Here is a 25,574-nt window from a genome sequence, read left to right as displayed (position 1 = left end):
CTACTGGCCGTGATGTTGCAAACAGCTGCGAACCGTCCCCCCTCCCCCCCAGAATGGTGCAATTTTCTTTCCTCAGAGAGAGAGAGAGAGAGGGAAAGAGGGAGACAGAGAGAGAGAGGGGGGGGAGAGACAGAGAGAGAGAGGGAGAGACAGAGAGAGGGAGAGACACAGAGAGAGAGAGGGAGAGACAGAGAGAGAGGGAGAGACAGAGAGAGAGGGAGAGACAGAGAGAGAGAGGGAGAGACAGAGAGAGGGAGAGACAGAGAGAGAGGGAGACAGAGAGGGGGAAAGAGGGAGACAGAGAGAGAGGGAGACAGAGAGGGGGAAAGAGGGAGACAGAGAGAGAGAGAGAGAGAGGGAGAGACAGAGACAGAGACAGAGAGACAGAGAGAGAAGAAGAACACCTGCCACAGCGGCGGCTGGGGTGGGGTGGGGGGTGACAGAGGGAAACTGGAGATACCGGTGCAGGGCTGGGTGCTGAGACACTGTACGGCTGGAACCGAATCATGAACATCTCCGCAAGGGTCTGTCTCACAGTGATTATCACTGTCACTGTAGCACTGTCATCCCGTTGCTCATCGACTTGCTCGGGCGGGCACCAGTAACATCTCATTGTGAGACCTGCTGTTGCTGTCTGTGGCATACGCCCCGGGGAGCTTGCCGGGCTCACAGTGATTTACAAACGATGCTCTCCATTCGCACTTGACACGGGGACAGAAGGCTCGCGACAGGCGCTCCTGTCCTTGTCCTCCTCCTCTCTCTTCCCCAAAGCGGGCCAGAGTTTCTCATCCTGTCCCCACCGTGGTCGAGTCTGCAGGGAGGATGAGGCCGGCTCTGGGGGGCAGGAAGCCATCCTCTGCGGCAGAGCCCGGGGGTCTGCGAGCCCCTCTCCCCGTCCTCCCCGTCCTCCCTCTCCAGAAACCCCCTTCCCGGAAGCACGCGGGGGCGGAGGCTGCTGTGAGCTCCCGTTCCCGCTTTCTCTGCGTCTCCTCTGACGGGCCATGCAGCAGGGGTGGGACCGAGCCTTCCGGGAGCCAAGTCAGAACCCCTTGCAAAAACAGTCGAGCAACAGTTTTCCTACGGCTTGTTTGTTTTCGTTTGGGGGCCACACCCAGCAGTGCTCAGGGGTTACTCCTGGCTCCGTACTCAGGAATTATCAGTAGCATGCTCAGGGGACCCTATAGGATGCCAGGGATCGAACCCGGGGCAGCCGTGTGCGAGGCAAGTGCCCTGCCTGCTGTACTCTCTCTGGCCAGCCGCTTCTGCTGCTGTGTGGCCTGACTTTGTCCAGCGTTGGTCAGGAGGGGGCCCGAGGAGCTTAGTCCTGAGAAGCAGCTTTAAATCAGAGCACAAAGTTCTCTAGGGTCAGAGCAACGGCACAGGGAGGGGGGCACTGGCCTTGCACGCGGCTGACCCGGGTTCGATTCCTGGGATTCTCTGGAGTCCTGCCAAGAGAGAGCCCTGAGCTCAGGGGCAGGAGGAAGCCCTGAGCACCGCCAAACGAAAATTCTCAACTTGTGATGCAGGGAAAGAAAACTCGGGAAAGTGCACCCAGACCACTCAAGAGAGGCCCCGGGAAGGGGGGTCCCTGCCAGGCGGCGGGACAGGGGAGTGAAGATCTGGGAAGAGGCCCTGCGGGGGCTGCTCTGGTGCTCGATCGTGAGACGCCGGCACTGTTTTAAGAAAGGGGGTGGGGACCGGGTGGGAGCAGGAGCCCAGCAGGGGAAGTCTACCCTGCACACGGCTGACCCGGGCCCCATCCCGAGCACCACACACGGTCCCCTGAGCCTGCCAGGAGTCAGCCCTGAGCACCGAGCCAGGAGTCAGCCCTGAGCACCGAGCCAGGAGTCAGCCCTGAGCACAGAGCCAGGAGTCAGCCCTGAGCACAGAGCCAGGAGTCAGCCTGAGCACCTAGGCAGGAGTCAGCCCTGAGCACAGAGCCAGGAGTCAGCCCTGAGCACAGAGCCAGGAGTCAGCCTGAGCACCTAGGCAGGAGTCAGCCCTGAGCACCGAGCCAGGAGTCAGTCCTGAGCACCAAGCCAGGAGTCAGCCCTGAGCACTGCCGGGTGGAGCCGACAAGGATGAACACAGAAACACAACAGTCTGTGACGGAGGGAATTCCTCAGTGCAAGGGGGCGGGATGCCAGGGGCGAGCTCGGATCTGGGGGTCTCTGGGGGGTGTGGAAGCTCGTCCAGGTGGGGGTGCGAGCGGGTGGGGAGGAGCAGCCTGGGGGCAGGGGGCTCAGGCTTGGGGGAGAGCCGGCCCAGGGCAGGGGCGGTAGGAGGCGGGGTCCCGGCTGGGGCAGGCCCAGCGGGGACGCGGCTGGGTAACAGTGAGCGGAAAGAGCCTAAGAGCGGCCCCGGACCGTGGGGGTCAGGAGGCCCCTGCACTGAGTCCCCGTCTCCTCCAAACGCCTGCTGGGCCGGGGGTGGGGCCCGGGGCACTCTTGCCACTCTCTTCTAGAACATTCTTTAAATCTGTGCCCCCCCTACCCCCACAGACCGCCTTGGCAGCCCCCCCTGGTGGGGCTGGGGCTGCCACTGGCGTCTGTCCATCTGAGTCAGCCCCGGAGGACAGGCTCCGCCAGAGAACGTTCCGGGCTCAAGTGATGGTTCCCCAGGTGTTCATTAAAGTCTTCTGACGGGATTCTTTTTTTTTTTCATGTAAAAATTTAAATTATAACCTTTTCCCAAGCGAAGGCTCCTGATATCCTGAGTCATCGGGGAGATGCAAATGCAGCCCACACGAACATGCCACCACACGCCCACCGGCGCGGCTAAAATTAAAAAGACTGACAATCCCAAATGCCGGAGAGGCGGCGGAAGTCTCGGTCCCCGCGGGTGGGAGTGGAAAGTGGGGCAGGAGTGGGAAGCGGGCAGTTTCTCACGCCCTGCCAGCACTGCCCCGCCCCTGGCCCCTCATTACCCAGCCGCGGCCCCTGGAGGGCTTCCCCGAGAGTCAGCAGCGGGGGGCCTCGGTCGGGCTCCGGAACCAGCATCCTCCGCACAGACGCGGAGCACAGAGCAGCCTGAGGGGCGCCCTGGAGACGCGGGAGGAACCATCCAGGACACTCGCCAGCTCAGGACGCGTCATCCGCAAGCCCCGACGGCACCAGGACCGACCCCGGCCAGCACCCAAAAAAGGGCACCTAGAGAATGGGGCAGGGGGACACGGGCTGAGTTACTCTCTGGCGGGCCGGACCATGAAGGGGCCAGTGCAAAGGGCCGGAGAGAACTTTCTAGGAGGAGAGAGTGAGCGCCAACATCTCTGCATCCCGGGGAAGCGCCCCCCCCTCCGCTGTGTGAAAGGCCCGGGGCGGCCCCGGGGAGGGGAGCAGGCAGAGCAGAGGGAAAGAGCACACACTGGGCTCCTTTCACCAAAGATGTATCTCAATTAAAAGACTCGGAGCAGACGCCCCCGGGAGAAAGGCCTGTTTGCCGCCCGACCGCAAGCCACCTTGCAGCGTGGTTGGGTCCGAGGACGTTGGCCATCCAGTTGTCTCTGGGCTTTCCCCAGCATAGCCCTGTGTCCCAGGAAACCAACGTGTGATCTCTGGGATCTGGTGTCGGAGGGAAACTGCAACCGACTGAGGGAGGGAGGGAGGGAAGGAGGGAAGGCAGGAGGGAGGCCTCAGAGCAGGCTAGCGGGCTGCGGGCCGACTCTAACCCGGCCACAGAGATGCCCACAGTCCATGCTCAAGCAGCTCCGTGGACAGCCACAGCCCCGGAAGCCGTGCCAAGGTCTCTGTAAGGTCCATCACCCGAGACCCTCCTTCCCTTTGTGCTAAGTGGGTGATCCGGCTAGCCTGCCTGGCGAGCATGTGGTCGCGGGTGGGAATCCCCGGTGACCCACGTGTGCAGGGCACTGCCCTGGCAGCTCGACTCTTGGAGGCCTCCAGCCCTGAGACGCCCAGGTGTGTGTCAGCACTAGAAGAAGGTGTGAGACCCCGCCCGGTCCCCCCTACCTCGAGAACACCCCAAAGCTGTGAGAGCCAAGTCCGGGAGGGGTGGCCCCCACTGTGAGAAAACCTGTGGGAGCACGTGTCCAAGGGAGTGGACACCAGGACCAGCGGGCACCCAGCCAGGCGTGGCGCCACCTCAGACTCCGAAGCACCATCAACGGGGGACAGGATGAATCAATGGGTGAGAACTCGGGAGTCAGGCATTGATCTGAGGGCGGGGCAAGCGGACAGCAGGCAGGGCCCCTGCCTTGCACGAGCCCACCCAGGTTCAGTCCCCGGCACTGCCAAGGGGCCCCTGAGCACAGAGCCAGAAGGAAGCCCTGAGCATCCCTGATGTGGCCCCAAGGCAGGACAAAAGTCATGAATGGGTCTGCTCCAGGCTGCGGAGTATAAAGCAGCAGAATGGAGACTGACACCCAAGGGTAGCAGAGACAAGGGCCAGGGGGTCGCTCCACAGCTTGGGAGCCACCTCACGTGCTGAGGGGAGAGGCAGCTGGGATGGAGAAGGGAGCACCAAGTAAATGACGGTTAGAGGGCCCTCTCAGGAGGGGAGATACGCGCTGAAAGCAGACTACGGACCGAATATGATGGCCGCTTAGTGTGATTATTGCAAACCATAACACCCAGAAGGAGAGAGAGAGTAGGAGGGAAGGTGCCTGCCACAGAGGCAGGGGTGGGGAGGGGCGGGAGGGATACTGCACACACGGGTGGTGGAGGGCGGGCACTGGTGGAGGGATGGGCACTCGGTCACTGTTTGGCTGAAACGTAATCACAAAAATTTGTAAGTCTGTAACTATCTCAGGGTGATTCATTAAAATAAAAAATAAATAAAATAAAATATTTTTTAAAAATATACAGAGTTAGGCTCTCCGCCAAGATGTTTCCCGAGCAGCTGCACGTGTGCGGCCTCTCCGTTGCTGGATGACCACGATCCCGAAGGCCACCTGTCTACTTTTGGCACCAGCAGCTTCTTGCAGAAACGTCTCTAGACTGTGAACTAGGCCACAGCCCCGTGCCGCCCCAGGAGGGGAAAGGGTTCTCTCTCTCAGCTTTTCCTTTCGGGAAGCGGGGAGAAGGGCGTGGTGATCGCCATCTTATAAGGACACTAAAGAGAGGTATGAGCTTGCAATGATGCAATTTCCGGCAGAAATTTCCCTGGACTTAGTTACTAAAATACTAAAATACAGAAATGCAAAACCTCCTATCTCTTCATTCTCGGCAAGGGAAAACAAATTACCAAATGCTTCCTTTTCAGCGGGTCTGATTTAGGGGGGGAAACTCCAAATAATAATAGTGAGTTTTTTGTGGAAATATTGACTGTAATCAAAGTAAAGAGAAAGGGGCTGGAGAGATAGCACAGCGGGTAGGGCGTTTGCCTTGCACACGGCCGACCCGGGTTCAAATCCCAGCATCCCATATGGTCCCCTAAGCACGGCCAGGGGTAATTCCTGAGTGCAGAGCCAGGAGTAACCCCTGTACATCGCCAGGTGTGACCCAAAAAGAAAAAAAAAAACAAAGTAAAGAGAAAGTAAAGTGAAAATCATCAGCCACACAGGCGGGGGCGGGGGGGGGTGGAAGGGGAAGGATACTGAGGTTCTTGGTGGTGGGACATGTGCACTGGTGAAGGGACGGGCGTTCGATCATTGTATGACTGAGACTCAAGCCTGAAAGCTTTGTAACTTTCCACATGGTGATTCAATTAAAAAAAATAAGAAGAAAAATATATATACAGAGTTAATGTAAAAATAAATAATAAATAAATAAATAAATTGACCTACTCAAAGTGAGTAAAAGGTCTCTCCTACAGGCGTGGGAAATGCGCCAGGAGGAGGCAGAGCGGGCGGGTGAATGAGGAGGAGTCATCCCGGGCAGCCTGTGTGCTGCCTGACCGTCCTTGCCCGGGTCACCTCTGCCCCTCCTCGGGGACATCAGCCCGCGGCACTGGTGGGGATGTGGCCAGCTGTTTCATGCATCTGCAGAAAGTGAGACCCAGCTGCACGGCCCGGCCCGACAGCCCGACGCCCGGGCCTTTGCTCTGCTCTCATCCCTCCAGCCCCGGTGGCCTCCGCTCTGCGTCACTGGACACATGAGGGAAACGGGGACCGGAGAGAGCGCGGCAGACTGCAGGGGTCCCATCTGCATCCAGGAGGCCGGGTTTGATCCCTGGTATGTCCGCCCGTGAGCACCAAACCCTGAGTACGTCCAGCCCCAAAACAAGAGCAATTTGGGAGCTGGACAGAAAAAAAAAAAAACACAGTCACAGTGAGGGCCACAGTGATGGTGCAGTGGGCAGGGCCCTGGTTTGCACACGGCCCACCCAGGCTGACACAGCAGCTCGAATGCACACACCCACCCTTCCCCCCAGCCCGCAAGGAGTGAGCCAGGAGCACAGAGCCAGGAGGAATCTCCGAGCATTCCCGGCTCTGGCCCCCCAAAACCAAAGAACAACCCCCCACAGGTGTCCTGCAGGTGGCTGGTGGGGCCTTGGTGACAGAGCCGAGACGAAGGCGGGTGCCTTGCGTGTGGCCGGCCCCAGCTCAGGGTCCTGAGCACCTCGTAGTTCGGCCTAAGATGCCAAAAGCTAACCCCACAGAGGTGTACTCTTGGGGCCAGATAGGTAGCACAATGGGTAGCGAACCTGTCTTAGATGCTTAAATGCGGCTGATGCAGGTTGGGTCCCTGTCACCACGCTGGGCCCCCTGACCCCCGGGGAGGGACCCCAAGGGTGGCCCCAAAACAAACGGAAAACTAACCCCATGCGGCCAAATGCGAATGCAGGGGAAACAGCCTGCTGGAACCAAGAGCCTGGGGGGGCGGGGGGCTGCAGTGAGGCCCCCAGGCCCGGGGCACCAGACCCCACACCCAGGGCTCTGCTCGGTCTCGTCCCCTCAGGTGCCAGCTCTGCCCGCCGGAGCAGCGCCCACGGCCGCCCGCACAGAGACGCCCACCCCGGAGAGAGCAGCGGCCAGCTCACAGCACCCCCGGGGGCAGGCCAGGGCGTCCCTCCCCGCGACGCTTTACGGCCCCAAACAGGTCCCGAGCCAAGTAGCCAAGCTAAACTGAAATTCCAGCAGGAAAGCGGGGAGGCTGGGCCAGCCCGTGCCCGCCCCCTCCCGGAGCACCGAGGCCTGGCCGACAGCTCTGACCACGGGACACACACAGGAAGGAGCACCTGAGGCCGCCACCCGTAAAACGGTGTGTCTTGTTTTTCTTTTTTGCAGAGAGAAAAAAAAGCTCTCGGCCTCCTTAGCTGACTGCTGCCCGAGAGCTGGAGCGTGCGGACAGAGCCCTGCGCTGGGCTCCACGAGGGGTGCGGGCCGGGCTGGGGAAGCAGCCGCAGGGATAACCCAGTCCCGTCCACGCGCCTCATCGGCCAGCAGGAGGAGGACGGGGCAGGATGTGGGCAGACGTGTGCGGGGGCGAGCTAACATGTCCTTCCTCTTTGGGGGGCGCACCTGGCTATGCCCAGGGGACCGTGACATACCAAGACAGACCTGGAACCCACAGCACACCCGCGTGCCAGCCCAGAACGTCCTTCCCTACGGGAAGCCGGGGACCCTGGCCAGGGCAGAGCCAGAAGGAGGCGGCAGGGACAGGAGCACGGCGGGAGTTAGAGCGACAGGGGCCTGCCTGTGTGCGGACGCAGATCTGAGGGGGGGAGGGGGTGGAGGGGGAGGAGGAAGAGGAGGAGGAAGGGGAGGAGGGGGAGGAGGAGGGGGAGGAAGAAGAGGACAAGGAGATGGGGAAGGAGGAGGAGGGGGAGATAAGGAGGAAGAGGAGAAGGAGGAGAAGGGGAAGAGGGAGGAGGAGGAGGGAAGAGGGAGGAAGAGGAGAGGGAGGAGGGGGAGGAGGAAGGGGAGGATGAGGGGGAGGAGGAGAGAGAGGAGGGGCAGGAGGAAGAGGAGGAGGAAGAGGAGGAGGAAGAGGAGGAGGGGAGGAAGAAGAGGACAAGGAGATGGGGAAGGAAGAGGAGGGGGAGATAAGGAGGAAGAGGAGGAGGAGAAGGAGAAGAGGGAGGAGGAGGAGGGAAGAGGGAGGAGGAGGAGGGAAGAGGGAGGAGGAGGAGAGGGAGGAGGGAGGAGAGGGAAGAGGGGGAGGAGGAAGGGGAGGAGAGGGAGGAGGAAGGGGAGGAGGGGGAGGAGGAGAGGGAGGAGGGAGGAGAGGGAAGGGGGGAGGAGGAAGGGGAGGAGGGGGAGGAGGAAGGGGAGGAGGGGGAGGAGAAAGGGGAGGAGGGAGGAGAGGGAAGGGGGGAGGAGGAAGGGCAGGAGGGGGAGGAGGAGAGGGAGGAGGGAGAAGGAGAGGGAGGAGGAGGAGGAGGGGAAGGAGGAGGGGGAAGGACAGGAGGGGGAGGAGGAGAGGGAGGAGGGAGGAGAGGGAGGAGGAGGAGGGGAAGGAGGAGGGGGAAGAGGGGGAGGAGGAGGAGGAGGGGGAGAGGGAGGAGGGGGAGGAGGACTGAAAAATAGTCACCACAACTAATGACTTACACAGGATTGTCTGAACACCCGTATCAATGCACCAACAGTAGAATTTTCAAGGAACAGTAAGAGTCAGAGAAAAGTAGAAGTCAGACCACGTGAAATATATATAACCTCACAAGTAAGCAAAGTGGCAGAAATTAAGACATTAGTGGTACAGAACGTACTTCACCAAGAAGAGGTTCTATTTCAGCGCGTTCTTGGAAGCGGGGATTACTCAACTAACGGGCTTGCACAAACCCCCTCCCTGTGTGCGCAGAGTAAGGCTGGCTCTCCCACCGTGTGTCTTGGGCCAAGAGCAAGCGTTACACGGACGAGCACGAAAACACTGGCAGCGAGTTCCAGTGGCGACTTCGATAAACTTGGCCTCCGGAGAGCGCCTGGGGCAGGTCAGCGGAGCCGGAGCCCCCCAGGAACAGCTCCGGCGGGTCTGAGTGGGGAAGCTGCTGCCTGCTCAGCAAAGCCACAGAATACACAGGGCAGGTTTCCAGGGACGGGAAGAGACGCGCCTCACGTCCTTGGCCCTCCCCGATGCGGGACACCCGGGCGCAGACCCCGGGAAGAAGGGGACGCCCAGAGGAGCTTCCACTCGGCCCTTTGCCTCTTGGCACCGGCAATCCTTCCGTGCCGGGGAACAGACACTGAGCAGGGGTCAGCGGGCACCATCAGGGCCAAGGAGACCGAAGCGGAGTGGAGACGCAGCACACAGGGTCAAAGCCACGGACGAGCTTTGCCACCGAGAGTAAAGGGTTGCCCGGAGAGGGATGGGTCTCCGCACCGGCCCGGTGCAGCCCTGCCTGGGCCGAGAGCGGCGGCTGGGGAGAGCCGAGTCCGTCTCCCGCCACAGCGTAGAACGGGCCGGCCAGGAGACAGAGCCGGGGGAGCACCCTGCAGGGAGCCTCCAGGAGCTCAGGACCGGCATGGACATAGCTGGCGAGGGTCCGAGAGACGCATGAGGCGCGGGGCGTCCATCTGCGTGGCCCCCCAGCCCCGGTGCATCCCCAGGACGGGCGCGGGAGCACCGCTGGTGCGGACCCCAACACCAAGCACAGCAACAAGGAAACTGATGACTGTGTCACAGAAAGTCATGGCAAGGGGAGAACCCGCAGCCAAAGATGCACAAGTCTCTCCTCGCGCCAAGTTCGCCGGAGAGAGCAGCCAAGGGTGACGCTCCTGGAGGAAGGCTGTTCCCCGTCACAGGGGGAGGCCGAGGGGAGAGGCTGTGGGGAGAGGGAGGCTGCAGGGAGAAGCCACAGGGAAGGCCACAGGGAAGGCCATGGGGAAGGCCACGGGGGAAGGCCACGAGGAAAGGCCACAGGGAAGGCCACAGGGGAAGGTCACAGGGGAAGGTCACAGGGGAAGGTCACAGGGAAGGCCATGGGGAAGGTCACAGGGAAGGCCATGGGGGAGGCTACAGGGAAGGCCACGGGGAAGGCCACGGGGAAGGCCACGGGGAAGGCCACGGGGGAGGCTACAGGGAAGGCCACGGGGAGGGCCACGGGGAGAGTGCTACTGTGAAAGTCCCAGGACTGACCCACAGCCCGACGCCGGACCAACTGCCCCCGAAGAAAACAGACCCAAGTGCGAGGAGTGACGCAAGCCGCACGTGGCTCCTGACGGACAGTGAGGGGCCACGCCCGTCCACAGGGGACCCTCCCGAGCAGCGGAGAGCACAGACAGGCCGGCTGCGACCCCGAGCAGGACGACGGGGGCCTGGCGAGATGGCCCCGCGCTTCCACCCCCAGGTCACGACCCAGCCGCGCCCCCACCAGGCGCAATCTAAGGCGGTGTGCCACGCGACGGGAGGGCCCTGCGGCGCGCGGTGAGGGAGCTAACACGCCTGAGACGGCCAGTGCACAGCCCACACGCACACCCACACGGTGCGGCCGTCATTAGAGAAGACTCTTTCTCTATTTGGGGGGTGGGGTGCTCGGACCACATCCAGCAGTGCTCAGGGCTGACTCCCGGCTCTGTGCTCGGGGCTCACTCCCGGCTCTGTGCTCAGGGTCACTCCTGGCTCTGTGCTCGGGATTCACTCCCGGCTCTGTGCTCGGGGCTCACTCCTGGCTCTGTGCTCAGGGCTGACTCCCGGCTCTGTGCTCGGGGCTCACTCCCAGCTCTGTGCTCGGGGCTCACTCCCGGCTCTGTGCTCGGGGCTCACTCCTGGCTCTGTGCTCAAAATCACTCCCGGCTCTGTGCTCAGGGCTCACTCCTGGCGCTAGGGGTCACACCAGAGTCAGCTGCTTTCAGAGCAAGCACCCTCCCCTCTGCACCAGTCTCTCTGGCCCTGTTTTCTGGACCCGGGGCCAGGGATGGAAGCGGGTCTCACGCACACCAGGTGCTTCACGACGAGGCAGCCAGTCCGGTCACTGCAATGGGTCATCTCCAGGCCACCCACGGCTTTCATCTTTGGCGTTTTCTTTCCACATCGTTTGAATAGCGTACTATTCAAACTACACATACCCAGCTTTTAGGTTTTCTTTTTTTTTTTTTTTTTTTTTTTTTTTTGCTTTTTGGGTCACACCCAGCGATGCTCAGGGGTTACTCCTGGCTCTGCACTCAGGAATTACTCCTGGCGGTGCTTGAGGGACCATATGGGATGCCGGAGATCGAACCCGGGTCGGCCGAGTGCAAGGCAAACGTCCTACTCACTTTGCTATCGCTCCGGCCCCGGCTTTTATGTTTTCTAATGTGTGATTTATAATAAAAATGGGAGGGGCTGGAGAGACAGCACAAGGGGCCGGGCACTTGCCTTGCACACAGCTCACCCAGGCTGATCCCTGAGCTCACAGCCAGGAGTAAGTCCTGAGCACTGCCGGGTATGATCCCCCCCACCACCACCACCAGAAAAGTGAAAAACTTCTGGAATACTTTTAACATTGCCGTGAGCTCAGAGCATGTTTATAACTGGGGGGGAAACAGCAGGATTGGGCCGGAGGGTTAGTACAGTGGTTAGGGCAGGTGACGTAGGCTCAATCCCCGGCATCCCGATGGTCCCCCGAGCACCACCAGGGGTGATCCCTGCGTGCAGAGCCGGGGGCAGGCCCTGAGCATCGCCGAGTGTGGCCTTAGAAACAAGACAACATCTCTCCAAGGGCAGGATCCAGAAGGGCTCCGGGAGGGTGGGCTGAGAGGGGTGGGTGGGCCGCTGCTGACTTCCTCCCGCAGGGTCTGCAGGAGCTCGGCCTGCCCCTCCCCCGTGCCGGCCGCCCAGGTCCCTTCTCCCGGGCTGACCACTTCCGCAGGCGGCCAGGAGCAGCCTCATAAACCCGCCGACCTCATGCCAACAGCGCAGGGAGCTGGGCGGGGCGGGACACGGCCAGGGGAGTGGGGGGCCAGGGCTACAGCGAGAGGTCACGAGCTGACACATGCTTCCATGGGGGAGACCACCGGGCAGGCCCTGAGCACTGTGCTGGGAGCAGCCCCCGAGTAGCGCAGGGTGTGGCCCCCAGACAGAACTAGCAGCAGCAATAAGGCCGTAAAGGTGAAGCGAGAGTTTGGAGGTTCATCCTGAGAGCAGGGGAGAGGCGGGGGGGAGGGGGGGCTGGCCCGGCCTGCGGCCACAGACTGTGGCCCGATCCCTGGCCCCCCAGATGGTCCCCTGGGCCCCACCAGGAGTGATTCCTGAGCACAGAGCCAGGAGTCAGCCCTGAGCACCGCCGGGGGGGGGGGGTGGCCCAGAGAACAAACCCAAAGACTCATCCCCGGGGGCTGGAGGGACAGTCCAGCGGGGAGGGCGCTTGCCGTGCACGCGGCCAACCGGGTTCGATCCCTGGCGTCCCATAGGGTCCCCTGAGCACCACCCCGAGTAATTCCTGGGTGCAGAGCCGGGAGTGACACTGAGCATCCCCGGGTGTGACCCAAAAAGCCAGAAATAAATAAGTAAATATGCAAATAAATAAATAAATAAATAAAATATTTCGGCTTAAAAAAAATAAATTCCTCCGGAACAGCCTCAGAGGTGCTCGGAGGGGCCCTTCCATCCCCATTTCCCCCATTTCCCCAGTTCCATCAGGGCACCGGCTATTCGGGTCCCATTCCCCGAGGAGCATGGGGCGGGCTCTCAGGGAGGACGGGGCAGGCCCGGCCCACGTGACCCACAGGCTGGAAGGTCAGGCAGAGCCGGGGCTGCGGGGGGGGGGGGGGGGGAGGGTACTCCTCCTCCGGGAAGCAGCTTCCTGCGCGCAGAGCCTCCGAGGACCCGACGGGGCCCACCCCCTGCTAATGCGACGGGCCCACCCCCCGCCAATGCGCCGGGCCCACCCCCTGCTGATGCGAGGGGCCCACCCGCCTGCCGGCAGCTCTGAACCCTAGTCAACCCCCGTGCTGGGAGCCCACAGACCTGGGGAGCCCAGCCCCGCCCCAGCCTGCAGGACGGGCAAACCTGTCCCAACCAGAGGGCCGGCACCCCAGGGTGCTCTCCCACCCGCCACAGGACACCCGATGGCCGGCCCACCCCGTCCAGCAGGACACGTGCCAACAAGCCCCCCTGGCACCCCCCACAGACGGCAGCCGCTTCCCGCTCTCTGGAGTGACCCCTGGCTCTGGGAGCACCTCGCCCCGAGAAGGGCCCAGCGGCCACGCCTCAGGGAGGGGCCCAGCCTGTCCAAACTGCCCTGCAGGACCCTCCGGGCCGCCCGTCCGGTCTCTGCAGCCCTGGACAGCAGGTGGCTCCCTGGGCACTGCCCTGGCACACGGCCCTTTGCACACGGCCCCAACACTGCCCTGGTGCATGGCCCTTTGCACACGGCCCCCAACACTGCCCTGGTGCACGGCCCTTTGCACACGGCCCCCAACACTGCCCTGGTGCACAGTCCTTTGCCCCTGGGGCCAAAGCACGACCCTTTGTGGTGGACCCAGCACACAGCACTTTTCGGCCCCCGACCACTTGGGGCCCTGCGGACTGACCCTCTGGCAGTCGCAGGGCTCAGTGCTCAGGCGTGACCCGGGGCGTCCAGGGCCCGGAGGGGAAGCCCCAGAAGCCGCACCCGGGCACGGCGGGGCGTGTCGGCAGCAGCATCAGCCCCTGGAGTCCCAGGCTGGACACGCCAGTGTCCTGGGGCCAGCATCCACAGCCAGGGCGGGCAGCGAGAAAGCAGGCCCGGACGGCGGCACAGCCATGGGGAGGACGGGCGGCCGGGCGGGCGTGTGCCGAGCTGCTCCCTGCACCACACAGCCCGCTGAGCACTGCTGGGGAGCACTCCGAGCCCCAGCGGGAAACCATGGGGACCGGAGCGACAGCACGGCGGGGAAGGGGACTGCTGGCGCGGGGCTGACCGAGTGGCCCCGTGGCCCCCAGCCCCTGCAGGAGTGACCCTGGGAACAGAGCCAGCGGAGCCCTGAGCACTGCTGGCTGGGAGTCCCACCAAAGAAAGAGGATGGAATGGGGCTGGGGGTTGCTTGGCAGCTGCTCCGGGCGCGAGAGAGGCCCCAGGAGGGGGAGGGGGAGGGGCAGCGCCCGGTCCCTGTGGCACCATGACGTCACCCGGGGGAGCTGGGCAAGGGGTGGAGGGGCCTGGGGGCGGGGGGGCTCCTCACTGCTCGGGGGTCGGAGGGCACTGCCCGAAGCCTGGGTCTGGGGGGAGAGGACAGGAAGGGGTCGCCGGCCCTTGGTTCCCACCCGCTGGACTCGCCCAGAGCACAGGCCCGGTCGGCCCCGGCCGTTCCTCGGGAGGGTCGAACCCAGGCCTCGGCACACTGGGCAAGTGCCCTGTTCTGTTTCAATAAACGCGTTTTGTAAGTTATTCTGTACTGAGTCCCCGTGAGGTACAGTCACAGAGCTGCTCGCGGTGTCCAGTCACACGCTGTCCCGACACCGTCCCCCCGCCCAGGTGCCCTCCGCACCCGGACCCCGCCTCTCGACGGCAGGCGCTTCTGTCTCTCTCTGCGTCTGTGTGTGTCAGCGTGTCGGTGTGTGTTTCTGTATCTGTGTCTGTCTGTCTGAGTGTGTCTGTGTGTGTCTGTCTCTGTGTGTCTGTGTGTGTCTGTATCTGAGTGCATCTGTGTCTGTGTGTCTGTGTGTCTGTCTGTGTCTGTGTGTTTCTGTGCGTCTGTGTGCATGTGTGTGTCTGTGTGTGTCTGTGTGCATGTGTGTGTGTGTCTGTGTGCATGTGTGTGTGTCTGTGTGCATGTGTGTGTGTCTGTGTGCATGTGTGTGTCTCTGTGTGCATGTGTCTGTGTGTGCATGTGTGTGTGTCTGTGTGCATGTGTGTGTGTCTGTGTGTGTCTGTGTGCATGTGTGTGTGTCTGTGTGTGTCTGTGTGCATGTGTGTGTGTCTGTGTGTGTCTGTGTGCATGTGTGTGTGTCTGTGTGTGTCTGTGTGCATGTGTGTGTGTCTGTGTGTGTCTGTGCATGTGTGTGTGTCTGTGTGCATGTGTGTGTGTCTGTGTGCATGTGTGTGTGTCTGTGTGCATGTGTGTGTCTGTGTGCATGTGTGTGTCTGTGTGCATGTGTGTGTCTGTGTGCATGTGTGTGTCTGTGTGCATGTGTGTGTCTGTGTGCATGTGTGTGTGTCTGTGTGTGTGCCAGTGCTCGTGCTTTACCCCTGAGCCACACCCTGACCCCGCTATTAGGGGAGGGCAGGGCTCCCCTCGTGGGGTGCCACCTGCTCTGTCTCCGCCTCTCCCAGCAGGAACTGAAACAGGGACACGCGTCACCCAGACCCCGAGGGGCTGCCCGTCCACACTCGCCCGTCTGGGAGGGGCTCCTGCTGGGCAGAGCCTGGGGCCAGGTGGGGCCGCCCAGGAGCAGCCACAGCCCCGGCTGGTCTCCCTGGGCGAGGGGGCTCCGGCCGCGCCCACAGGCCCCTGCACCCCTGCTGCCCCGTGGGGGGACGGGGAGTCCCACCCGCACAGAAGCCTGAGGCACCCCCCCACCGCTCCCCCATCCCCTGGGCACCCCCCCCCGCCCCCTGCACTCCCCCGCCCCCACCCCGCCTCACCCCGCTGCCCCAACTCCCCCCAGCCCCGCCCCCGCCCAGGCACCCCTGGAAGGGCCTGACCTGAGTGCGGGCGCCCGAGCCTCTGGGCCCGGTGGCCGGCCTTCCCGGAAACCCTTTCGAAAGGCCCAGGAAACTGCACCGTGGCCAGCAGCTTGCATCACCGGCCACCCCCACCCGCCCCAGGGCACGTGCGCCCCGACCCATGTGTCCCCGGGCCGCCACCAGCGGCGAGAGCCGTGAGCAGGGCCTCAGGGCCGGCCTGGGAAAGGGACACTGGCCCCTGGGCCTCCCTCCCCCCGCCTTGCCTCACTGGGTCCTTCTGAAGGTCTCGCCCTCTGCTGCCTTCACTGCACCAGGGCGCAGGGAGAGCAGGGTGGGGGCACTCCCGGCAGTGCTCAGGGGCACTCCCAACTCTGTGCTCAGGGCTCACTCCCGGCAGTGCTCAGGGATCACTCCTGATTCTGTGCTCAGCGGCACTTGCGGCTCTGTGTGCGGTGCTGACTCCCAGCTCTGTGCTCAGGGCTCACTCCCGGCTCTGTGCGCGGTGCTGACTCCGAGCTCTGTGCTCGGGGCTCACTCCCAGCTCTGTGCTCGGGGCTCACTCCTGGCTCTGTGATCGGGGCTCACTCCTGGCTCTGTGCTCGGGGTTCACTCCTGGCTCTGTGCTCAGGGCTCACTCCTGACTCTGTGCTCAGGGCTCACTCCCGGCTCTGTGCTCGGGACTCACTCCTGGCTCTGTGCTCAGGGTCACTCCCGGCTCTGTGCTCAGGGTCACTCCTGGCTGCGCTCTGGGTCTAGCCCAGGCTGGCCGCTGGAAGCAGGGGCTCACCCCATACCTGCTCTCCGACTCTGCATTATCCGTAACTGGGCAGCAGGTGCCTGCTCCTGTCTCAGAAAGGAACCACTAATCTGGAACCTCCCGTGGGCACTGCCTGTGCGTCTGTGTGTCGCCCTTCATAGCACACAGAGAAAGAGGGGAGCAGAGGGGGGAGAGAGGGAGAGAGAGGGAGAGGGAAGAGAGGGGGAGACAGAGGGAGAGAGGGAGAGACAGAGAGGGAGGGAGAGACAGGGAGAGAGATGGGGAAGGGAGGGGAGAGACAGAGGGAGAGACAGAGAGAGAGGGAAGGAGAGAGAGAGGGAGGCAGAGATACAGAGAGAGAGGGGGAGAGAGGGAGAGAGAGGGGGAAGGGAGGGGAGAGAGAGGGGGAAGGGAGGGGAGAGAGAGAGAGGGAGAGAGACAGAGACAGAGGGAAGGAGAGAGAGGGAGAGGGAGGCAGAGAGACAGAGAGAGAGGGGGAGAGAGGGAGAGGGGGAGAGGCGGAAAGGGGGAGAGACGGAGAGAGGGAGAGGCGGAGAGAGGGAGGGGGAGAGGCGGAGAGAGGGAGATGGGGAGAGACGAGAGGGGGAGAGGGGGAGAGGGGGAAAGAGGAAGAAAGGGAGAGAGGGAGAGAAGGAGAGGGGAAGAGAGAGAGAGGGAGAGAGGGAGAGGGGGAGAGATGGAGGGGGGAGAGGGAGAGGGAGGGGGGAGAGGGGGAGAGGGAGAGGGGGAGAGAGGGAGAGGGGGAGAGGGGGAGAGAGGGAGAGGGGGAGAGGGGGAGAGAGGGAGAGGGAGAGGGGGAGAGGGAGGGGGGAGAGGGGGAGAGAGAGATGCTGGCTGCGTGTCTAATGGGGAGTCCGAGGCATTGAAGGCGGGAAGCACCTTTGTCCTTCTGTTCCCTAAAGTTCACTTCCAAGACAGCCCAGCGGGATGGAGTGCAGCTTTCCATGCGGTCGCCCTGGGTCTGCTCAGCCCCCGACCCCCACCCACACACACACCGGCACTGATGGATGCAGCCCCCAAACGAACTCACAGAACCAACAGAATGGAACAAACCCACTGAGGGCCCGGGAGCGAGTTCCGCGGGTGGGCTCTTTCCCAGGATGAGCCCAGCCGGGCTCGACGGGGACTGCCCAGGTTGAGCGTTTATTTTGTTTTTGTAAGGTAGATTACAATGATACTTTATCCCTGATAGGAACAAAAGTTTGGCAGAGATTATTCCAAAGTAAATCCTGGCAGCCCCCAGTTTCCCGAGCCCCGCCAGGCGTGAGCCCTGAGCGCAGGGCCAGGGTGAGCCCTGAGCACCGGCAGGTGTGGCCCCCAAACCAAAATAAATGAAATTTAACTCATCCCGAGGCCCCCCCACTCCCGCCCGGGTCCCCCGGGGCTGTCTCAGGAGCACGTGCCTCGCGTCCATGGGTTAGACGCCACCGTCAGCTGTCCTCGACTCAGCACGTGGTTTAAGGAGAGCCTCAGGGCCAGGGGACAGTCCAGAGGGGGCGGGGGGGGCGCTCGCCTTGCACGCGGCCGACCCAGCCCAATCCCTGCATCCCGTGTGGTCCCCAGAGCACCGCCAGGAGGGATCTCTGAGCACAGAGCCAAGAGTCATCCCAGGTAGGGGTGAGCCGGTCCTTTCCTCCCCCGCCCCAACGGGACCCCGAGTCGACTCCCAGGAACGGCCCCTTTGGCTACTGACCAAGCTGCCTAACGGCCGTGACCCCAGAGACTCACAAACGAATCTCGGGACCCAGCGGCTTTTGGCAGAAATCCCTCCGGGTTTAACTGTTAAAGTTTCAGAATTCCAAGATCGCGCAGCCGCGACATCACACGCTCTTCACAGTCAGCAGGAGACAACACGCTGTCTAATGTTGCCTTTTGGGCAGATCCGAGCGTTGGGGTAAAATACCAAATAACAATGGTGGGCCTGGTGTCAAAATATTGAGTGTAATCAAGGTAGAGAGAGTCATGTGGAAACCATCTGCCACACGGGCAGGGGAGGGTGTGGGGTGGGGGGTTACTGGGGTTCTTGGTGGTGGAAAGTGTGCACTGGTGAAGGGACGGGTGTTCCATCATTGTATGGCCGAGACTTAAACCCAAAAGCTTTGTAACTGTTCTCACGGTGATTTAATAAACAAATTTAAGAGGCCGGAGCGATAGCACAGCGGGTAGGGCGTTCGCCTTGCACGCGGCCGACCCGGGTTCAATCCCAGCATCCCATAGGGTCCCCTGAGCACCACCAGGAGTAATTCCTGAGTGCAGAGCCAGGAGTAACCCCTGAGCATCGCTGGGTGTGACCCAAAAAGCAAAAAAAAAGAAGTCATCGCGGGGTACTCCCACATGTGGCCCCCAAACAAAAACTATCAAAATAAGCTCAAAATAGTCTTCCGCGCTTTTCCGTGTGCCCGTCATTTGGATGGCATCCAGGGTGGGAACACCCCGCGGCTGCTCCTCAGAGCCAGACTTTAGAGGGTTGGGGAGATGGTTCAAAGCAGCGGGCCCAGCGCCCAGAGCTACGGACAGCGGGGAGGGCAGCTGCCTTGCATATGGCTGCCCTGTGTGGATCCCCGGCACCCCGTATGGCCCCCAGAGCACCGCCAGGAGGAGCCCCTGAGCGCAGAGCCAGGAGTGACCCCCGAGCACCACCGTGTGAGGCCCCCAAACAAAGAAACACAGAGCACAGGCTCCACGGGCAGGACCCTGGGTCAGCCCCCAGCCCTGGGCACTGCGAGGAGTGACCCCAAGCACAGAGCTCGGGAGTGTCCCCCAAACACGGCCAGGTGTGGCCCTAGAGCCCACAAAGGCCTGCCTTCAGCTAAGGGGTCACGGGCCGCAGCACCCCCGGCCGGCCCCCACGCCCCCAGGACGCCGTCCCCACTGGCGAATTACTCACATCTTCTCTGCTCACGTATTTTACCAACTTCTCTACATGCTGCTCGTTTCCTTTAATTAAAAGGGTTTATGTATAGTTCTGCATATGGGGCGGTGTTGACTTCACCCTGAGAAAGCCGGGAAGGGCCGCCCACCCGCCTGCAAAGCCATTTGCACAAAACTCCTGGGCTGGAGCAATAGCACAGCAGGTAGGGCGTTTGTCTTGCACGCAGCCGCAGCTGACCCGGGTTCGATTCCCAGCATCCCATATGGTCCCCTGAGCACCACCAGGGGTAATTACCAGGGGTAATTCCTGAGTGCATGAGCCAGGAGTAGCCCCTGTGCATCGCCGGGTGTGACCCAAAAAGCAAAAAAAAAAAAAAAAATTCCTGGGTTGGAACGAGAGCCCAGCGGGTGGGCACTTGCCCTGCATGCAGCCAACTGGGGTCTGATCCCCGGCAACCTGTACGGTCCCCTGAGGACCACCAGGTATAATTCCTGAGCGCAGAGCCAGGGGTAAGCCCTGAATACGGCTTGTTGTGGTCCCAAATAAAAATAAAATAAAATAAAACAAATGTACAGGATATAGTATCGCACAGACCCTAGGCTCTAAGTGAGGCTGATACTGGTTTATTATTTTGGTTTTGGGGGGGTTACACCCAGCAGTGCTCAGGGCTCTGTGCTCAGGAATTACTCCTGGCAGGGCTTGGGGGTGGGGGCCTCTGGAAAGCTGGGGACCAAACCCATACGCAAGGCAAGTGCCCTCCCCCCAGTGCTCTCATTCCCCAGGCTAACACTTTGGATAAACATACTTAAAGCAAGCACATCCGTGCAGGGAACTAGTGAATAAACATCGGAGAGAGAGAGAGATAGAGGGAGGGGGAGGGGGGAGAGAGAGGGAGAGAGAGAGAGGGAGAGAGAGGGAGGGAGGAAGAGAAAGAGAAAAGGAGAGAAGGGGAGAGAGAGGAAGGAGGGAGGGAGAATTCACAAGAATTCACACTCCAGCGTGTCAATCTGGCCTTGGAACCAGATTCCGCGAAGGATGCGCTAAAGCTGGGGCCCAGAGAGGCAGCCCCGGGGGCTGGGCTCAGACCCTGCCTGCGGACTCCCGAGGTCCACCCCCAGCACCGCACGATGCCCCCAAACCTAGGGGGTTTCCGAGCATCAGGGAGTGTGGCCCCAAACACTCCCGGAAGCAGCAGCACAGCTAAACCCAGCACTTCCACAGGAGGTCACTGGGCAGTGCCCGCCTCGCGCTGGTCCCCCTGAACCCGGGCGCGTGGCGCCTGCGGAAACAGTCACCCCAGACCCCAGGGCCGCGGGGGCCTGGCAGTGCTCCAGAGCGTCCTGCCCACCCCCTGGCCGGCGCTTCCTTCGCCCTTCCTGGCCCCGGGGCTGGCAGGCCGGAAGGGTGCAAGCGGGGAGATAACGGGAGGGGGGGAAGGGAAAGCTCGTGGGGAGGGTCCCGCCCAGGGGAGGAAGCCCAGCGAGGGCTGGCGGGCGCCGGGGCAGTCTCTGCCGGTGCCACGCGCCACACCCCGCGGGCACAGCCTCAGCCCCCACCCGGCCACCGGGCCTCACTCCTCGAACCCCAGGAAACCTCCGTCCACGCCCACGTTGGGCCTGCCTGAGGCTGCCCACAGCCCGCCCCCCCCCCCCCCCAGCTCCTCACCCAGCCTGTGCTCAGCCCGTTCTGCAAAGTTCTCGTCCTTCCTGGTGTGGAGCAGCCTGGGGCCCAGGCAGGAGCGGGGCTCTGACCCCAGGGCCTTTGCACAGGCAGGGACACCAACGGAACTGGCCCCACACCTTCGCTCTAAAGCCACCAAGTGCCACTCAGAGCTGGCAGGTGAATGGCCCGACAGCAGGGTGGCGGCCAGTGAAGACGTGGGCTGCACAGACGCCCCTGGCGGGACCCTGGGGGCCGACACGCCTCCTCCAGGCTGCATCTCTCTCCCTGTGCACGCTCACCCAGGGCGACCACCACGTGCCGGCCACCTCGAAGGCTGCGCCCCCACCTCCGCAGAGCCTGCAGCGGAGAGCCGCGTCTGTCCTCAGCTGGGAGCATCTGTCCTCGGACCCCTGTCTCCTGCCCCTGGCAGGACACTGGGAACCGCTTCTCTCTAAGCACCCAGTACTGTTTCTAAGGACCAGGTACTACTCATACCTACTCACTGGGTACTGTTCCTCCCTAAGCAGCAGGCACTGCTCTTCACTGTTCCTCCCTGAGCACCGGGGACTGTTCCTCCCTGAGCACCGGGTACTGTTCCTCCCTGAGCACTGGGTACTGTTCCTCCCTGAGCACCGGGGACTGTTCCTCCCTGAGCACCGGGTACTGTTCCTCCCTGAGCACTGGGTACTGTTCCTCGCTGGCACCGGGTACTATTCCTCCCTGAGCACCGGGGACTGTTCCTCCTTGAGCACCGGGGACTGTTCCTCCCTGAGCACCGGGTACTGTTCCTCCCTGAGCACCGGGTACTGTTCCTCCCTGAGCACCGGGTACTGTTCCTCCCTGAGCACCGGGTACTGTTCCTCCCTGAGCACCGGGTACTATTCCTCCCTGAGCACCGGGGACTGTTCCTCCTTGAGCACCGGGGACTGTTCCTCCCTGAGCACTGGGTACTGTTCCTCCCTGAGCACCGGGTACTGTTCCTCCCTGAGCACCGGGTACTGTTCCTCCCTGAGCACCGGGTACTGTTCCTCCCTGAGCACCGGGCACTGTTCCTCCCTGAGCACCGGGCACTGTTCCTCCCTGAGCACCGGGGACTGTTCCTCCCTGAGCACTGGGTACTGTTCCTCCCTGAGCACCAGGGACTGTTCCTCCCTGAGCACCGGGTACTATTCCTCCCTGAGCACCGGGGACTGTTCCTCCTTGAGCACCGGGGACTGTTCCTCCCTGAGCACTGGGTACTGTTCCTCCCTGAGCACCGGGTACTGTTCCTCCCTGAGCACCGGGTACTGTTCCTCCCTGAGCACCGGGTACTGTTCCTCCCTGAGCACCGGGCACTGTTCCTCCCTGAGCACCGGGCACTGTTCCTCCCTGAGCACCGGGTACTGTTCCTCCCTGAGCACCGGGTACTGTTCCTCCCTGAGCACCGGGGACTGTTCCTCCCTGAGCACCGGGCACTGTTCCTCCCTGAGCACTGGGGACTGTTCCTCCCTGAGCACCGGGCACTGTTCCTCCCTGAGTACCGGGGACTGTTCCTCCCTGAGCACCGGGGACTGTTCCTCGCTGGCACCGGGTACTATTCCTCTCTGAGCACCGGGCACTGTTCCTCCCTGAGCACCCGGTACTGTTCCTCTCTGAGCACCAGGGACTGCTCCTCCCTGAGCACCGGCTACTGTTCCTCGCTGAGCACCGGGTACTGTTCCTCTCTGGCACTGGGCACTGCTCTCCTCTAACGTCCCTCTCCAGGCACTGGGAATATCACCGAGTTCTCTCCTCTGAGACCCTCTCAGCGTTCCCGAGACTGGTGGCTCCCCAAATCTCCGCACACAGTCCTGGCCGTGCACACAGTGGGTCTGCAATAAACGAGCCCGTGCCCTGCCCTGGGAAGGAATGCTGGCCGTGGGAGGGAAGGCTGACCCCTCAGAGGTCAATGCCGTGGACGCCCACAACACCTGGTCCTTCCTCCGTTCTCCGGGGAATGAGGAGGCCCTGGCGGAGACAGCGAGGAGGCTGGAGCAGGGAGGCTCGCCTGTGTCCCAGGAGGCTGGCTCCATCCCATCAGAAGCTAAAATAGCAAGGCGCCTGGGGGTGGGCCCGTGTCACCTCTCCATCTGCCTTCAAGGAGGCAGGGAGAGGCAGGGAACTCAGGGAGGCTGCACAATCCTGGGGGAAGGAGCTGGGCTGGCAGCGAGTAGAGACCCGGGACAATGGGAGCAGGGCAGGACAGCAAGCCAGGCGGTCAGTGCGGCACCTGGCACTCACCGTCCGGAAGGACACACTGCCCAGTCTTTGGTGAAACCAAGAAACTGAGGCAGAGTCAGTCTCTAGTTCCAGGGCCCTTCCAGCAGCCCGGCAGAGGGGGGCCTTTCTGAAGCACCACACCCAGGCCGGGGAAGCAGGGTTTGGGGGTGTTCAGAAGCACCCAGCATCCACCCCGGCGATGGGGGGGCTTTCTTTTTCCTTTTTTTTTTCTTTTTGGGGTCACACCTAGTGATGCACAGGGGTTACTCCTGGCTCTGCACTCAGGAATTACACCTGGCGGTTCAGGGGACCCTATGGGATGCTGGGAATTGAACCCGGGTCAGCTGCGTGCAAGCAAACGCTCCAGCTCCAGGGGTGCCTTTCAGAAGCACCCTGTATCCATCCTGGCGGGGCCACCGCCCAACCGGCCAGGACCGCCCCCAGGACGGCTCAGAGCCTCCTTTGGCGGAGTGGCAGAGTTGCAGCCGCTTTCAAACTTTCTTGGGTATTTGGGGTTTTCTCCCCCTACTCCATGGAGACCAAAGCTTTGCTCAGCGGGAGGTCCTGGGGCGCGCAGGGCACGGGGGAGAGGGGACGGCACCCCGGTTTCTCCCAGACCCTCGCCGGGCGCGCACACGCGCGCATGCACAGCCTCGGGGAGCAGCTGCGCGTGCCAGGAGCTGCCTGAGACGGGCCATCTGCAGAGCGGCCACCCCAAAGCCGTGCGGGCGTGGGGAGGGGGTGTGTCTGGACACGCCAGGGCTGGGGGCCACCGAGTGTGACAGCAGCACCCCGCGCCGCCCCCAGTTCCCGGGTGGGCACGAAGCCGGACAGCGACGCGCCGCGGACTCCGGGCTGCCCGCGCCTGCTGCCCGCGTCTGCTGCCCGCGTCCCTTAGCGGCCCGGCCCGAGCCAACTTTTTCTTTCAATTTCTACGTGCCCGGAGCGCGCGCGCGCGCGCGCGCGTGTCTGTGTGTGTGTGATTGTGTGTGTGTGACTCTGTGTGTGTGTGTGTGTGCGTGTGTGCCAGCAGCGGCGGGCACCCGGTTCTCCCTCCCGCAGCACCCGCAGCACGGAGCCGGCGGTGTGGACCGAGGCAAGTCGGCGCGCGCGGCGGGCGGGACGGACGGCGCGTAAGGAAAGGGGGTCAGGGCCGGGGGGACGCGGGGAAACCGCGGGCGGTGTCCCAACCCGACCCGGGGCGCGGCGCGGGGCCTGCGGGGGGCACCGACCCGGGAGCACCGGCCGGGGGAGTCCGGGGCGCCGGGGCGCGCGCGCTTACCCGGCCGTTGCGGTCCGTCTCCCGCACCTCCTCCTCGCGCGGCCCCCGCCGGATCAGCGCCCGCAGCAGCCCCACGTCGTTGGCGCCGGCGGCGCGCAGCAGGGTCGCCGCCTCCGGGACCCCCTCCGGGACAGCCTCCGACGCGCTCGGTGCGCCCAGCTCCTCGTGGGCGCCGGGAGGGTAGAAGGAGTCGTCGGAGGCGAGGCTGCGGGTGTCGGGCAGGCGCGAGAAGTCCTCGTACTCCTCCGAGTCCTCGGGGTCGTCCCGGGCCTGCGCGTCCCGGGGCGGCGACGGCGGCGGCGGGGACACGCAGCGCGCCCCGCCGCCCTCGGGCCCGGGCCCGGCCAGCAGCACCATGCGGGGGTCGCGGCGCGGGGACACCCCCCAGGGCCCGGCTGGGCGCGCGGCGGGCGCGGGAACCGGCCCCGGGCGGCTGCGCTCGGCTCTGACGGCGCTGGAGGCGGCCGAGCCCCCGGGTGGGAGGAGCCGCGGGGGCTTTCCGGGCGCGGGCGGGGCGGGGCTCCGGGGGGGCGGGCGGGAGGCGCGCCCCGGGGTCCCCGCCCCGCCCCAGCCCCGCGGGGACACGCGCCCGCCCGCGCCCCGCCGCTCCGGCGCCCCCCGCGCCTTCCCTGCGCCCTCCGCGCCTCTAGGTGCTCCTGCGCCCCTGCGCCTCCCCTGCCCCCCCCCGCGCCTCCCCTTGCGCCCCCCGCGCCTCCCCTGCGCCCCGCGTGAGAGCCAAGGTGCGGGCCCGGGGGGCGCCCGCCCTTAGCCCGCTACCCCGTGGGGAACCTGCCGGCCCCTGGGTGTGGACGTGGGGGGCAGCTGCTGGGCGGGAGTGTCAGGACCCGGAGTTCTCGCTCCCCGGGGAGGCCCGGGGGACGCGGGGGCGGTGCCGGCGGGCTGCGGGGGGGGCCGAGCGCGGCGCTCCGGGCGGCCAGGGTCGCTGACCCCTGGCGCCTTACGAGGCGGCCGCTGACCTAGGGGTCTCCTGCACGGCCCTTTGGGCGCGAAGGGGCGGCGGTTCCTGACCCCGGCCTGGGGTTCCCCCAGGAGCCTCGCGGGGTCCGTGCAGTGACCCCGGGAGCGCGAGGACCCGGCGCTGACCCGCAGCGGCGGCCACACTCGCTCCCAGCCTGGCCGCTCCGGGCCGCCGCGCGGTCCCACGGGCGATCGGAGACTCGGGGACCCCTCCCTTCGCCACCACGCACACTCCCGCCCGCTTTTCTCGGGTCGGGGGGGGATGGGGTCACCCCCCTGGCCGCGGGGACCGGCCCGGGGGGCCCCTGCTCTGGGCGCCGGCCGGCTGCGAGGACCCCGGGGCG

General features: G+C 63.7%; 1 protein-coding gene across 1 annotated transcript in view; it reads right to left on the bottom strand.

Moving 5' to 3' along the window:
• ANKRD33B (ankyrin repeat domain 33B) overlaps window positions 1–24,693 on the bottom strand; it is a 56,151-nt gene extending 31,458 nt beyond the window's left edge. The window contains exon 1 of the mRNA XM_055135028.1: window positions 24,253–24,693. Coding sequence (XP_054991003.1) covers window positions 24,253–24,609 — 357 coding nt within the window. The 5' untranslated portion in view covers window positions 24,610–24,693. The remainder of the gene's footprint in view (window positions 1–24,252) is intronic.
• Between the last annotated feature and the right edge of the window lie 881 nt (window positions 24,694–25,574).

This window comes from Sorex araneus, chromosome 1 (genome assembly GCF_027595985.1).
Source record: "Sorex araneus isolate mSorAra2 chromosome 1, mSorAra2.pri, whole genome shotgun sequence".
NCBI lineage: Eukaryota > Metazoa > Chordata > Mammalia > Eulipotyphla > Soricidae > Sorex > Sorex araneus.
Note: the sequence above shows the minus strand (reverse complement) of the source record. Positions and strands in the feature narration are given on the sequence as shown.